The following is a 15,834-nucleotide window of genomic DNA, read 5'->3' as shown; positions in this document are numbered from 1 at the left end:
CGCAGCAGAGCCATTGACCAATTAGCAGACACCACGTGGCGTAGATTTTATGAACGGTAATTAACGAAATTTAATTCCGCAGGGAGAGAGTAATAAAGACTGCGGGCTTTTTCCCTGTTCGGGCCGTTACTGATCGTCAGACGGCGAGGGCAGCGGAGATTTGAGGTTTGTGTTCATCTCTGCCTTGGTGCGTGGTAGGTAGTGTTATACTTGTCCGGATTCGTGATCTTCGGCGTCGTTTGCTCTTGATTTCGGCGTTTTTCGCTGTTTTGTAGCTGGATTGATTCAAGGTTGGCGTGAATTTGTTGTGAGGTGCCGTGCGATTGTTTGGGATTTTGATCCGGCGACTAGAAAAATCACGATTCTGTTTTCCAGGATTCAGCTCCTGTTTTGTTCTTCAGATGTTATTTTAGTTCCGGAATTTCGGGTTTCTTCGAGAGCCGATCGCGTCTAGGAGGAAATGCGATGTAGTTTCTGTTTTATTCTCGCGTCTTATCGGCCTATAAAAATTTGATTCCGAGTTTATGGATATTGTGTCCAGGAACCAGAGAACGCGATCCTCTTATTTCTTCGTGCGTTGGGAAAGATGAGATATTGATCTAGATGGATTCGACGAGGAGTTGGTTTCGTAAATTCCAGGCAAGGGGAGATAAAGTGAAGCGCGATCAAGAAAAGAAGAAGGAAATGGAGACTGGGAAGGATGCATCGAGGCCACCAGTTGATGAGGCTCCTTCTAGCGTCACTAAGCAGAAGGTCGTCGCTGCTAAACAGTATATTGAAAACCATTACAAAACCCAGATGAAGAATCTGCAGGACCGTCGAGAGAGGTTAATGAAGTGTCTTCTAAATTTCAAGAACATCAGTTTTTGCTCACCAACTGTTTGTATCTCGTCTGATTCTATGTTTTTCCGGATAGAGGGTTGGGGGGTGGTACGGATACCTTCATTATGACTCTTGGGAGTCTGTCTTGTCGACCAAATAATCCATTATTTACGTGAGATTCATCTTCAAAATGACTTAGTTACTATTCTTGTTTGATTAGAGGGATAAATATAGGGTCAATATAAGTTTTCAAGTTGTTCTCGGGCATTACGTTTTGTTCTTAGGGCGACTTAGTTTTATCTTATGCCAGGAGTAATAGGAACTTCAAGCGTTGGAAAACGAAGATGGTCAATGGTGATTGAAACGTTTGACTGGCTGGCTTGTATCACGCATCTTTAAAACGAACTAGGAGAAAAAATAAAGCAAAAATATATCAACTTATCATTAATGCTGTTTTCTAAGTCATAACAAAACATCTTTTTTCTTTTCGTAATGAAATTGCATAGGCGGTGGGTCTTGGAAAGGAAACTTGCTGATGCTGAAGTTTCGGCTGAAGAACAACATAATCTTTTAAAGTATCTGGAGCAGAAGGAAACTGAATATATGCGTCTTCAAAGGCACAAAATGGGTGTTGATGATTTCGATCTGCTAACTATAATTGGGAGAGGTGCATTTGGAGAGGTATGTTTTTATACTGACGTCGAACCTCTGCCATCTTTTAAAACTTTTTGGAATGAGAGCGGTTTTCCTCCCTGATCTCTGAAAAACTATTAGAGTTCTTGAAATCTATGAATCCCCTCGGTTATTACTTGTTTGATTCTGTCCCTTCTTTGGTATTGTTTAGAGTTTGGTTAAACTTTATTATAATTGTGTTGTCGATAGAGTACTTGGGTAGGTCTCCAGCCGTCAATGATCTTTGATGTGTACAGAGAGATAGACAAAGAAAAATAGAAATAAGAATGGTTGCATGCCTGAATTGGAGCACGAAAATATTCTGGAAGAGTTCTTTACTCCCCTCCTTAGTGGAAGTTCACAGTTATTTAAGGTGAAAACTACTCTAAATGAAAGTGACGAAAATACCGCTGGTGGGCCTTTGGAATCATATCCACCATCAACCCATCTGTGGGAAAAGGAGATACTTCAAGAAAGTAGGGTCTAAAATAATTGGGATTTTTTTTTCAGACGAAGGCATCAAAGCTTCATGCCCTTCATGAAGTCAAGTTACACTTGGTGTGGCGTTTCGTGGCATCCATATTATTTTCGTGGGGATTTTTTTATTTCACTTACCTAAAGTCTTTCAAACAAGCAAAAGGTTTACTTTGTGCTACTCTATATTCACATGCAATGAAGTTTTTCCATTCATTCTTTACCTGTGACGCCTTGCACGGTGAATCTTATCCTCACGACAAGTTATATGAAGATATTGATTGTTTCATTCTTTCAGGGTTTTGTCTTGAATCAATTCATAACTTTTGGCTTTTGTGGTTTATTGGAGGTTTGACCATAATGCAGGTGAGGCTTTGCAGAGAAAAAACCACAGGGCATATCTATGCGATGAAGAAACTTAAGAAGATAGAAATGCTACGAAGGGGTCAGGTAGTGCTGTCCCAGTTGATCATACACACGAGTCTGTTTTCTCTCAAGCACAATTTATCATTTTTTTCTTCTGAAAGGTGGAGCACGTGAAAGCTGAGAGGAATCTCCTCGCTGAAGTGGACAGCCCTTGCATTGTGAAACTGTACTGCTCTTTCCAGGATGACGAGTATTTATATCTCATCATGGAATACCTACCAGGCGGAGACATGATGACTCTGCTGATGCGTAAGGATACCTTAACGGAGGATATGTCCAGGTTTTATGTTGCCCAAACGGTATTGGCTATTGAATCTATTCACAAGCATAACTATATCCATAGGTAAATTTTATGATTCAAAATTTAATTGAATAATGGTATTAGGGTGCTCAGAATATTTATTTTGTCTACTTGTACTCATTTTTCAGGGATATTAAACCAGACAATTTACTATTAGACCGTTATGGACACATGAAGCTCTCAGATTTTGGGTTATGCAAACCGCTTGATTGTAGCAGCTTCCCTAATCTGAGCGAGACTGATGCTCTTGGAAGGAACTACAATCCTGCGTCACAAGGAGATAGACAGTCGAACTCGTCGTCTACACCAAGACGCACACAACAGGAACAACTGATGCATTGGCAGAAGAATAGAAGAACGTTGGTAGGATTTCCTTCTAAATGCATGACATTCTTGTTCATGATAAGAAGCTGTTGTTAACTTACTGGAAAACAGAGTATCACAAATATTTAAGCCCTAACTAATAGGAGCCGTTCTCCTCAAATCCTAGTATTTGTCTACTTTGTGGTTTATAAATATTTTTAGGGCATTTAAGACTCTTATCAGATATATCCTTTCAACTATGTGTGTGACATCCGGATAGAATTTCTTTTTGTCCACATCTGGTCTGTGTTACTTTTTTTTTTTTTGAACTATAACAAGGGATGAACACCCGACGAATCGGTGAACCTCCCATCAGGACCTTACAGGCCCTTTACCCTCCTTTCAATCATCTTCAAAACCTCCCTTCACCTCCCGTCGCTCGCAAAGACCATGCTGCCTTTAGTCCTTCTGCTTCATGTATGGCTCCATCAGTAGAAGAACTTCTTCCTCTGAACAATACCTCGTTTCTATGCAACCAGATGGCCCACAACACCTCTAGTGCTCGGCCCCCTTCCTTGTTTCCTCTTCCCTCATAATTTTGTGCCGAATCCCAAAAAGCCTGTTCAGATGTCACCTTCATATTTGAGAGTATCTGGCTGGCCCAAACCGTGCGAGCAAAGGAGCATTCAAAGAAAAGATGGTTGCAATCTTTTTCCCCATTCAAATACAACACACATTGCGACGAAGTATGAGGGTATATCCTTTTGCGAAAAACTCTTGTTACTAATCTTTTCCTTGCTAGAAGCCACCCAAAAAATCTCACCTTCAATGGGACTTTTAGGCGCCATATGAACCTGCATGCGCTGGCTAATGGCATGTCTTCCTCTTGGCCCTTTCGGATCATTGTAAAAACCTTCTGGACCGAGAAGGGGACATTTGTCGATGCCCAACTGTCTCGTTCTCCATCTTCTGGTCGTAGCTGGAGTAGGGATTGCTGCATATCTATGAACTCAGAGACACGCTGGTCGGATAAGGCCCCATGTATGATTGGGTTCCATGCGCCCTCCCAGCAGTTGCGCATGTGGGCATTTTGATCCTGGGCAAGTGCATACAGTCGAGGGAATGTCTCACTAAGATTTCCACGTGGCGACCACGCATCTCCAATATTGGAATGTCGTCCCGTCGCCTAACTTGGCCGAAAAAAAACCTTGCACTCTAAGAAAGACCTGTCTCAGCCCTTGCCAGAATGGCGATGCTCTATGATACATATCTGCCTTTCTGTCCTAATTCAGTCCCTTACCATAGATGTCACGCAATAAATTGATGACTAAATCCTCTCGTGGATTCATAATTCTCTCCACCCATTTGATTAGTATTGCTGTGTTCATACTCTGCATATGTAGGACCCCCATACCTCCCATCTTAATTGGACGACATACCTTATCCTATGCCATCGTTGCAAGGCCGCCTCTTTTTTCTGACCCAGATCCTCCATAGAAAATGCCTCATCATGCCTTTTATATTCTTCCCGACTCCCGTGGGCATCTTGAATACGGAGAGATAGAAAATAGGAATGGATGATAAGACTGACCTCAGCAACACCAATCATCCCCCTCTCGATAGCACTTTTGCTTGCCATCCCTCTAGTCATCGTTCCACCTTCTCAATGATTGGTTGCCGATCAGCTTTCGTCATCCTCCCCTTCGTCAATAGTAGGCCGAGATATCTCTTTGTAAGTTGCCCAATTAGTGTTCTCAGAATCTCCACTCACTGTGCCTCCTCTTGTGGCGAGAACCCTTTACACATAAAAGCTGATTTGCTCCTGTTTATTTGAAGTCACGAGAAATCGGCAAAAAAGATCAATTATGATGTATAAATTCTTCGCTTCCCTCACAGAGCCTTCGATGAAGAAAGTGGTGTCATCAGTGCATTGTATCAGAGGAATTCCATTTGATTGCTCGGATAGTTGATAGTCTCGCAGCAAGCCCTTTGTGCATGCTTGCTCAGTAAAGAATGCGAGTGCGTCCACTGCCCAGACAAACAGTAGCAGTGCCAATGGGCAGCCTTGTCTCACTCATTGAGGCTGTATTCGATCGCCTTCTGGGCGTCTGTTTACAAGCACCATGCAGGAGTGCGATGTGACGCATCTCTTCACCCAGATTATCCATTCCTTGGGAAAGCCCCTCCTCTTCATAGAGATCCATAGGACATCGTAGTCTAAAGAGTTATATGCCTTGGCAAAGTCGACCTTCCACATGAACCCTCGTGTTCCCTTCCTCTTCCTTGGGGCTAGTATTTCCCCGGCTGTTACTGCACTATCCACCAGTATTCTGCCAAGAATAAAGGCTAACTGAGCAGGTCCAACCAGTTCACCAATCCTGGCTCTCAGCCTGTTTGCTAACACCATGGTAATAATCAAATAGATTGAATTCGACAATAAAATGGGTCTAAAATCTTGAATGTTTTTCCGCCCCTTGTCCTTTGGCAGGAGGAATATATGTGATCTATTGATCTTCTCCATGTTTCGTCATCCTTCTCTAAAGTCATCTAATTTGGCCATCACATCGGAACCGACCAGATTCCAACATTGGCTGTAAAAGAACATCGGGATGCCTTCTGGACCCAGAGCTCCCTACCCATTCAACCCCTTAATTGCTGCCTTGAACTCCTCTTCTGAAAATGGTCAGATTAATTCCACTTGATGTTCAGGGCTCACCCTCCTTGCCTCCTTGCCACACCACTTCCATCTACTCCGTTTTCCCTTTCTGGAGAAGGATCTGAAATGGTCTGCAATGGCTTGCCCTACTGCCTGTGTGCCAGTGTGTTCCCTCTGTCCCACCTTTATTTTCACTATTTGGTTTGTACGCCTCCTGCCATTTGCCACCAGATGGAAGAATCTCGTGTTTGCGTCCCCTGCACGTAGCCATAATTGTCTTGATCACTGTCTCAATCCATCTCCAATTTCTTGTCTTCCTCTGCAACCACACCCTGCCATCTTCTACGCTCTTGAACCTCTTCTCCCTCTAGAGTTCTGATGTCTTCCAAATCATCCAGTTGCTTTACTTTGGCTAGGGCATCATTCCTCCTCTTCTTCCTGGTATCCCAAACTTGTTTCCGATACCCCATCAAATGTTGCCGTAGCCCTTTCAATTTCTGGGCGAGGTTCTCTATGTCTGACCTTGCTCTTGGTCATGTAGTCCATGCTTGTGCTATCTCTTCATTGAACTTTTCTTCATGGAACCACGATTTATCCATCTTGAAATACATGGATCGCCTGAGAGCCTCATTGCTCACCCACACAATGGGAGTATGATCCGATAACGGCCTTGGCAGTGATCTCACATTTGCATTAGGAAACTTCTCTGCCATCTCGACTGAGCATTGAAACCTGTGCAGTCTAGGTTTTATCTCACCTCCCGTCATGCTTCTCCACATATACACGCAGTCCATTGGCCCCATTTCTTGCTGGTCTGCTTTAGCTATGAATGACCAAAATTTGCTGAGTCAGGGTCTAGCCCTCCCCTGTCCATTGGCCTGTCCCCAGCTTCTGGTCTGTGTTACTTAGATGATAAAGATATATAAATGCGAAATTGAATAATGGAGTAGTACCTCATTACTCTTTACTTTGTTTGCATCTTACTCCAGTCTTATCAGCTTACTATTTCTTCATGTTATCTTAAAGAGTGTCAGAGACCTTGGTGGAGGTCTCTTTCGATGGTGGATCTTAGAAGGAAAGGTAGATTGAGAAAGAGAGCAAAGATAGGAAGAACCACTGACAGCAAACCTCCAGGATGATCCTCTGCGCAGTTCAATTGCAAGTTCTTAAAGAGAGGAAAGATAGGAAAAACCACTGACAACTAACCTCCAGAATGATCCTCTGCCCGGTTCAATCACAAGTTCTTGAAGAGCATTATTAGGAGAAAATGCCAAAATATCCTTGACCTGGGTAGGGGATTGTAGCAAAACCCCTGATTCACAACGTCTGAGACTTCGGGTACGTCTCCATGGGATGATTTTTGAAGGGTAGAGATAGGAATTGAGAGAGAAAGATTGAAGAATAATGGTTACAGATCTAGATTGGCTCCTCAATCCCACCAGGGGCCCTCCCTTCCCATTCACCAACTTATTGTTTGCCCTCTCTAGGGAAGGGCTACATCTATTTAAGGGGAAACTATTTATTTTTCGAAAAAAAGGGGAAACTAATTTAAAGACTAATGACAAAGACACCCTTGACTGGGTTGGGGGTCTTCACATAAATCTCTTTAGAAAACCATTTTTTTTGGCTTACACTAATAAGCATGCAGGCCTATTCGACCGTGGGTACCCCTGATTACATTGCCCCAGAAGTACTGCTTAAGAAGGGTTACGGGATGGAATGTGACTGGTCAGTGACAACCCTAACATCTACTTCTGCATCATTAGTTTATGAAAGCTAGATTTATCCTTACTTCTCCCAGGTGGTCCCTCGGAGCAATTATGTTCGAAATGCTTGTTGGCTATCCACCGTTTTATTCTGAAGATCCAATGTCGACTTGCAGAAAGGTAACGGCTTGCTTATCACTTTACAATTGCTTCCTCTGTTTGCTCGCAGGATCTTTGAGTTATTCTTTGAGTGATTCCTTGTGCATAGATACATGCGTATAATACTGTCACTAGAAATGTAATAGTGTCACTATAAAAGGCTTAGACTTGCCTGTCCAGCCATTGAGCGGGTCAAAATCGTTAGATTTTGGACTTCCAGCCGTTGTGATATCAAGATCTTCTATTAAGAGGTCTGATAATCAGGTTATCTATAGTCAATGGCAAACCAGCAGCTAAAATTTGCTATACTATCTGGAGACACACTTCTCTAGATAGTTGTGGAAATGTCTCCAGCTTTCGTTGAATTACTATTTACCTGAACTGTTCTTCAAAAACTTTTCATTTAAATGAACTGGCGGAAATCATTGATCCTAAATACTGATTCCTTTGTGAAGTAATTGTCAGGGTTGCCACAATAATCGTAGTTGGATCCTCCAATCCAAGGTTTGATCCAATTGATGAAGATTGTCAATCAAAATTGACAATAAAAATTTGTAGGCCTACCCAATCAAAATTGACTCTCAAAATTGACAACCACAGATCCAGTTTATGAACCATGGATGGGATCTGACTAGGTAAGGCCAGTGATCGAATCTGATCAAAAGATTTGATTGACTAACTGGCCCAGGTCACAAATGGGATCAATGTTCTGATCAATCCATTCTGATCGACTAGATCAGCTGGATCAAGATCAGACTGATTGTTCAAATCAGTCCATTAAAAGAATCAGATCTTCAAGGAGAAAGTCCAAGATAGGGCTTGCTAGACTTTGAGGATGCAGTTTTTCAGACATTTATGGGTTAATTTTGGTTATTTCCTCATGATGAGCAGATTGTAAACTGGAGAACTCATTTGAAATTTCCGGAGGAGGCAAAGTTATCTCCTGAAGCCAAAGATCTCATCTGCCGACTACTTTGCAATGTAGAGCAGAGACTCGGAACAAAGGGCGCTCAGGAGATAAAGGTCCTGTTTTCTTCCATAATAGAATCTGGTTGATTGTGATATAAACACACTATAGTTGGGGGGCGGAATGGATACTCTGTGATTCATCCGTCCATGATTTTACCGTCCCAAATCGTATCCGTCCACTACTGGTGTTCGCCTTGAAATCGTTCCGTCCCAACTGGTTCCATTTCGGACAGTCTACCGTCCTAAACCTTGGAGGGAACACGACAGAAGAAGAGGATAAAACACTCATTGACTCGCTCACAAATAAAACTGTGGGGTTTTGCAGGCCCATCCGTGGTTCCAAGGGGTCCAGTGGCATAGACTTTACCAGATGGAGGCAGCGTTCATCCCTCAGGTCAACGACGATCTCGACACTCAGAATTTTGAGAAGTTCGAGGAGGTTCGTGTTTTGATCCCTACTTTGTGAGAATCAGAGGGTCTCGTGCTTAGAGAGGCAAGTGTATTGTGAGTAGACATGGTTGTTCTGTTCTGTTCGTTTTAAACGAAAAAAAAATCTCAAAAAAGAACTGCACAGGGCCTTGTTCTTTGTTCTGTTATTTTTTTTTCCCTAAAACGAACAAATTTCGCACATTCACACAAATTCACGCATTCTCACAAAACTAGAACAAAATTCGCACAAAGCGAACAAAAGAACTGCACACGGGTCTGTGTGATGTTCTGTTCGAATTTGTTTTTGTTCTGTTCAGAACGAACAATTAGCACAGATTTGCACAAAAAGAACAGAACGACCATGTCTAATTGTGAGATTAAGAGAGGTGGGCTGTGGAGATAAGAGATATAGATAGGTTGGTAGATAAATGGGTGGGTAGGTAGGTAGCTAGATTGGCGAATAGAGAAATAGAGAAAGAAAGAAAGAAAGACAGAGACAGGAAGAGATAAATTTTATAAATAGACGTATTGATCGATAGGGAGATAGATGGATGGATAGCGAGGGGGGAGATACATGTAAACAGGTTTGTAGAGAGAGAGATCCATGCAAAAGGATTTGTGGAGAGGAGATATATGTAAATGGACTTGTGGGGAGAGATTAAGGATGTAAGAGAGATGGAAAGAGAGAGTATGTACGTGTAAATAAAATTTGTTGAGAGAGATAAAGAGAGATTGTTATGAGATAACAGTGTTAGTTTGACTCTAATGCTTACATGGACATTGCAGGCTGAGGCGCCAAAGCATACGCCATCTAAAGCCGGGCCTTGGAGAAAAGTAGCTTCCTTATGCCTTGAAAAGCTTCTCTTCCCTACTTTACTCTAGTTTAGCTACCACTGGATGGGATTTAAAGACCTTACTTTTCCCTTTCTCTCTCCCCCGCAGATGCTTTCATCCAAGGATGTTAACTTCGTTGGGTACACTTACAAAAACTTTGAGATTGTCAACGACCATCAAGTTCCGGGCATGGGTCTCTCTCTCTCTCTCTATCTATCTGTCTCTCTCTTGATCCCTTCTTAGCTGCTTTCAAAATTCATTTTTAGTTTACTAAGAAAGAGGTCTCTCTCTCTTCACAGCGGAGTTGAAGAAAAAGAGCAACAAGCCAAAGAGGCCGTCGATCAGATCATTATTCGGTACGCCACTTTCTCCCATCTCTCTCTAAGTAATTAAATGGGTCACATGCTTATTCCCATCTCTCTCTCTAAGTTATCCCATGTGTTGCACGCTAATTCCCTTCTCTTAGTAATCTCATGGGTCTCATGCTAATTCCCATCTCTCTCTCTAAGTTATCTTACGGGTCTCATGCTAATTCCATATCTCTCTCTCCAAGTAATCTCATGGGTCTCATCCAAGTTCTCCCTCTCTGAATTATCTTATGGGTCGCACACTTATTCCCATCTCTCTCTCTAAGAGATCTCAGAGGCATACGCTAATTCCCATCTCTCTCCCTCTGTGTTTAAGTTATGTTACGGGTCACATGCCAATTCCCATATCTCTCTCTAAGTAAACACATGGGTCACGTGCTAATTCCCACTTCTTTTTCTGAGTTATCACACGGGTGGTATCGTGCTGATGCCCATTGCTCTCTCTAAGAATCACATGTTTCACATGCTGATTTCCATCTCTATCTTATTGCATGGGTCACTCGCTCATTGGCATCTCTCTCTCTAGAATCTGAGCCAAAAGAACAGCCAGCACAAGGAAGCTTCCTAAACATGTTGCCCCCTCGGCTTGAAGCCAACGAGGCCCCCAACAGGATGCCCAACGCGCTCGGAAGGCCCCCGGTTCATCTGTCGCCGCCGCCTCCGATGCCGCCATCGTCTGCCGCCAAGAGGAGATGATCTCGGGCCCTCGCATCTCACCTGTTTGTCCATGCCTTGGCCAGGTTCTGTCTCTCACTTTTCACTTATAATTCTTTGTGTTCTTTAGAGCTATCTGCTATAATTCTTGGCTTTAATCTGCCAAAAATCGCCTTGCTTCTCGCTTGTATATTTCTCTGCTTGAAAGAATATAGACACGTCTATTTTCTTGTGCATTTTTTTCTTTGTTATTCTACGCCACTAAAATCAAATTAATGATTCCGAGGCGCATAAAAATATAGTTTTAGACCTTTCTTGGATGTCATGTTTTAATAGTTTTATATTTCTGTAAATAATTTGCCCATTTTTTCCTCTCAAGTACCTGAAATGGTAAAAAGAAGATGGGGAAAACCTCTTTAGTGAGGGATGATCTTACTTAAGAGACTGATTTAATCAAATTTATTGAAAATTTTACAGCTTATTCATGACCTCTTACGATATCAAGGAAATGCCTTACAAATAGATCATAGTGACTCGATCTATTTGAAACCCTACATGCCGAGAGAAATGATTTAGAGGCTTCAAATAACTTCTAAGTTTTTCAAGAAATTTGATTTAATCATCTCACCATATACTATATTGGTCGAATTTCTTTAAATGCTTATTAGTTACTTAAGGCATCTTACTATATTGAACAAATGGAGTAGAAATAGACCATCGTTTAATCATTCATCCGGGAATGTAAACCATAGTGTGACCAAATTGGTCCAACTTGTCTTTCACCATTTTTCGTCAGTTAAATCATCATGAATATCATTAGCATTATCAATCTCCATTTTATAGCAAACTTCAGAGATATAAAAAATAGGTTAAATGCCAAACTTTTGGTAAGATTTTTTCGAAATCACTGAGTTCCTATGTTTATCTTCATGCAGACAATGCCTACTTCTTCAGTTTAGGGTCAACCTGTGACATATAGTTTAATATGTTTATTTTGCATGTTTTGGGTCACACGCTATTTCCCATATATATAAGTCTCTCTCTAAGTAATCACATGGGTTAGATGCTAATTGTCATATTTCTCTCTAAGTAATCACATGGCTCACATGTTAATTCCCACCTTTGTCTAAGTAATAACATGGGTCACATGCCGATTCCCATATCTCTCTCTACAAATCACACGGGTCATGCTAATTTCCATATCTCTCTCTCTAAGTAATCATCTCCACGGGGGGTCAATCATCTTCCTTAAGATGCAAACGTGATTAGGTCAACCTACGGCAGCGCATAGATATTAACTTTGGTGATATCTTTGAGATTTCTCAATTAGCTGTGATATATGGAGCAAATTAGACTTGTGTCAACTTCAAGTTTGTTTAATATAATAATGTCTGAAAAAATGAAAATATTAGGGATTAATAACTCATTTATGGAAAAGCTTTGTAAGTGAATATGACTTTATTGACACAGGATCGATTAGGAGGGTTACCGACTTTGTGTGATCTTCCCTATCTTTCAAATAAAATTGACACAGGATGAAAAATGGAGCCCTAGCTTAACCCACAAATTAATGATTTCCTTCTATCTAGCGTTGACGGCGTCACGCGTGTTCAATGAGATACAAAGGCAGAACATTTGGTGCCCGGCTCTTTTGAAGACATCCACCAGATGCTGAAAGGATTGTGAGTGAAAATTAATGTACTTTATTTGCAACCAAAATGACACTCTTTTCCTTACAATTAAGCATATATGATTTGAGTAAGAGTAAATAAAGTCACTTAATCACACGTGCTCTTTTGGCCTTGATCTAGAGACCATTTTTTGTCTCTAGCTTTTGGTTAGTATTTGGTTACTTCTGCAAGGGTGCTCTCATCATTTTGATTCAATATATATAATATTCACATTCTGAAATTAGAAACTAAGTGCATAAACCATGTGTATTCATTATCTTTCCACCACTGACTATCCCACATCAAAGAAAGCTCAACTTGAAAATTTGCATGTTCGTCATATATTTAACATTTGCACTGATTTTTAAAGAAGAATCTAGAACTTGTAATCTGATAATCAAATTAAATGTTGTAGTGCTTGGAGAAACATGAGGATGAGCAATCTTCAAATAATCTGTTTCCCAATCAGCCAATGATATTGATTTAAATATTCCAAGAGTGCTGCTGAGGTTTTGAATTTAAATAAGCTACTTGGATTTGTACCTTGAGACACTGGCTTCTTAAATTTTTTTTAAAATAATATTAGTGCCATGATAAATCCATAATTCAATGATTATAACACAATTCAATTCTTAAAAGTATTTAAGGCTTTCCATGTCCCTAGTCACAAGTGACATACAAATAAGTAATGACTTTGCTGATGTCATTGCAATTATTTCTGCTTAGTGGATGGTTTAAAAGTGCTTAATATTGTTGTGCTTGGCATAAATTAATTTATGTAGCTTAAGTTATCTTTAAAACATACAAAATTTTCTGTGCGGTGAGTAAAGATGGTTACAAAGAGATTTTATGAATTTCATCATTATTGAGGATGTGGTTTTCAAGGTATGAAGGATTGCAAATTTAATGGGTAGCCATCTGAAAAAAAATCAAATTAATTTGGATGAATAAAATATTTTAAATGGAAAAAGTGTGACGAGTCATAATGATAATAAAATAAGATTTATTTCTACCTAGAAATATAGTTCAAAATTGATTTTAAATCAAGAAGATAACGTGATTTATGCACGATTAATCCAACTTGCGCTAGATTCGGGATTTTTATGAAGAAATCCAAAAAATAGAGAACTTTAATATTTTAGGAATGTCCCCTAGATATTTGATCAATTTTTGTGATTTTTTGAGCATTGAATTCATATGGAATTGAACTGTGAGCAGGCAAGGCAGTCCTAATGGTGTAGATATGAAATCTAAATCTAGATTTTGTGCTTAGTTTCTAGTGTCCAAAGTTTAATAATTTTTCCTATAAATATCTATTTAATAAAAATGATGAGAGCACCCCAGAGTAAGAGGCTTCATACCGATAAAAATATATTCCGATAATCACACATGCTTTTTGTGCCTTGATCTAGTTTAAAATATATTTCCAGACTGTGAAATATATTTTTTGTTAACTTTGAGAATTCATATGAAAAATCTAAATTATATTAAAACTGATCCTACCACTCATAACTAAATGAATTATATCATATTCGTTTTCACTCACTGTTATTCCCTGCAGAAGTTAGTCAATGTCTTCACCAAATAGCCAGTTGGAAATGCTATGATTATATAAAAATTTCATTGAACATTCTTATGTGATGATTAGATTTTATTGGAATGTACTTGCTCTCATTGATTTCGCACCTGTACTAATGATAATCTATTCATATGTAATTTATGCCTTCTTGATGACTTCACTCTTTTCTGACCTTACTACATTAATATAAGTAAATGTGATCGAGTGAAAACTAGATGTCAAAATGAATATCAGTATATATCATGAGCCGTAAAAAGAAAATTATGATAGAATTGGTTACTAACCCTATAATAATCAAATGATAAGACTATCACACTCATGTTATAAATGCACACACTGTATGCATAAGCATGAATGCAAAAACTATTTAGCTTTGAAAAAATCTAACCACAATTTGGGAGCATAACTTTTTTTTAATATATATATGAAAATTTTACAGAGAAATAGGAATCATAAAGGGTGAATGGTTGGATCAATGTGATCATGATTATTTAAATGCCCCCAGTAGTTATTTAATCAATCGTTTATTGGATGAGCTTATGAGTTATATTTTTTTGAACATTTCTTATAAATATGAAAACTGTCACAAGAAGTTACATTAAATGCATCTTTAAAGTGAGGTTATCTCTCCCCAAGTGGGTTTCCCCTCCACTTTTTAAATAAAAATAAAATTATCTAAGAATTAATTTTCTATCATTTGACAATTAATTTTTTTATTCATAAGATAGCGAGCAATATAATATTTTGCCATGGTTTATTCATTTTTTATTTGATAATGTACAGTGTTAAGGCATTTAGGTATTTACAATAGCTATGGTACCACTTCTCATTAAATTTTATTTTTTAAAATAAAAAACTATAATGCATTCTCTCTTTAGAGTTCACTTCAAGCCTGATTTAAGTAAATAAAATACACTCAAATATTTGGTCTATGAATGTATTTATACGTCTACATAAAATGCATGAATAATTTCAGTACTGAAGATAAAGCTTTTGGCAGTCATAAACTAAAAATTAGGTACAATAAAAAAGTAAAGTGATGAACACAGAAGAATGACTATATGGTAATATATAAGATAAAAAAACACGATAAAATGTGAATTATGTCTTATCACTATGGAGGGAACAAAACTTGTTGAAATTTCTTATCTTTGGTAAACATGAAACCATATAATCTGTTATATCTATGTAACCCTCTACGTATTATAAATATTTAGTCCACGTCAGATGAAAGGTTTATCATCATCACAAAATCATTATGTTTTATTGATAATTAAAAATAATAAACCTCATCCACTCATATTTTGCTCTCATTGTCTATCTGTCTATCTATAGATATATCTCTTTAGAAATCTACATACGTATCTATCTATTAACCCTTCATTAACCTGCTATTAATCGACCTATCTATCTTCATAGTTTTATTTACCATTATATATATATGTACAACTCTATTTAACTGTCCATCAATGTATTTTCATATATACATATATCAATATATATTAATGTTTATATATATTAACATTATTAATATCTATACATGTAAGCTATAAATATAAATCAAAGCATTATATACTTATTTTAATATTAACATATTTAATACCTTTTTTTGTTTTCAGATGTCAAAAAAAAAAATTTCACTATGTCATGCTCTATATCAGGAGACAGTGGGATGGGAGACCACTCAAGAACCCCCACAGGAAAACAATGTGAGGAATAGCTTGGCCATTTGTATCTTGAAGTGAAGTGTTACCTGATTATTTTAATTTTCCTTATATGTGAGACAACCTAGGATGAGAGACCACTACAGAA

The 15,834-nt window shown here is 38.9% G+C and overlaps 1 protein-coding gene across 5 annotated transcripts; it reads left to right on the top strand.

Annotated features, from left to right (window-relative positions):
* Positions 1-14: 14 nt before the first annotated feature.
* LOC144707740 (uncharacterized) lies at positions 15-11,009 on the top strand. 5 transcript variants are annotated; one of them, XM_078580973.1, is made up of 14 exons: positions 17-165; positions 542-827; positions 1,329-1,503; positions 2,335-2,418; positions 2,496-2,737; positions 2,824-3,058; positions 7,303-7,382; positions 7,456-7,540; positions 8,411-8,542; positions 8,814-8,927; positions 9,704-9,751; positions 9,860-9,944; positions 10,051-10,107; positions 10,646-11,009. In XM_078580973.1, the coding sequence occupies exons 2-14, from the start codon at positions 604-606 to the stop codon at positions 10,813-10,815; spliced, it is 1,731 nt and encodes a 576-aa protein (XP_078437099.1). In that variant the 5' UTR covers positions 17-165; positions 542-603; the 3' UTR covers positions 10,816-11,009. The 5 variants fall into 5 exon arrangements, with proteins under 5 accessions (XP_078437103.1, XP_078437099.1, XP_078437101.1 ...); XM_078580975.1 differs by having other exon boundaries at positions 92-187; XM_078580974.1 differs by having other exon boundaries at positions 106-194.
* The last annotated feature ends 4,825 nt before the right edge of the window (positions 11,010-15,834 follow it).

Source organism: Wolffia australiana, chromosome 9 (assembly GCF_029677425.1).
Source record: "Wolffia australiana isolate 7733 chromosome 9, ASM2967742v1".
Classification (NCBI taxonomy): domain Eukaryota; kingdom Viridiplantae; phylum Streptophyta; class Magnoliopsida; order Alismatales; family Araceae; genus Wolffia; species Wolffia australiana.
This window is presented reverse-complemented; position numbering and strand designations above follow the sequence as displayed.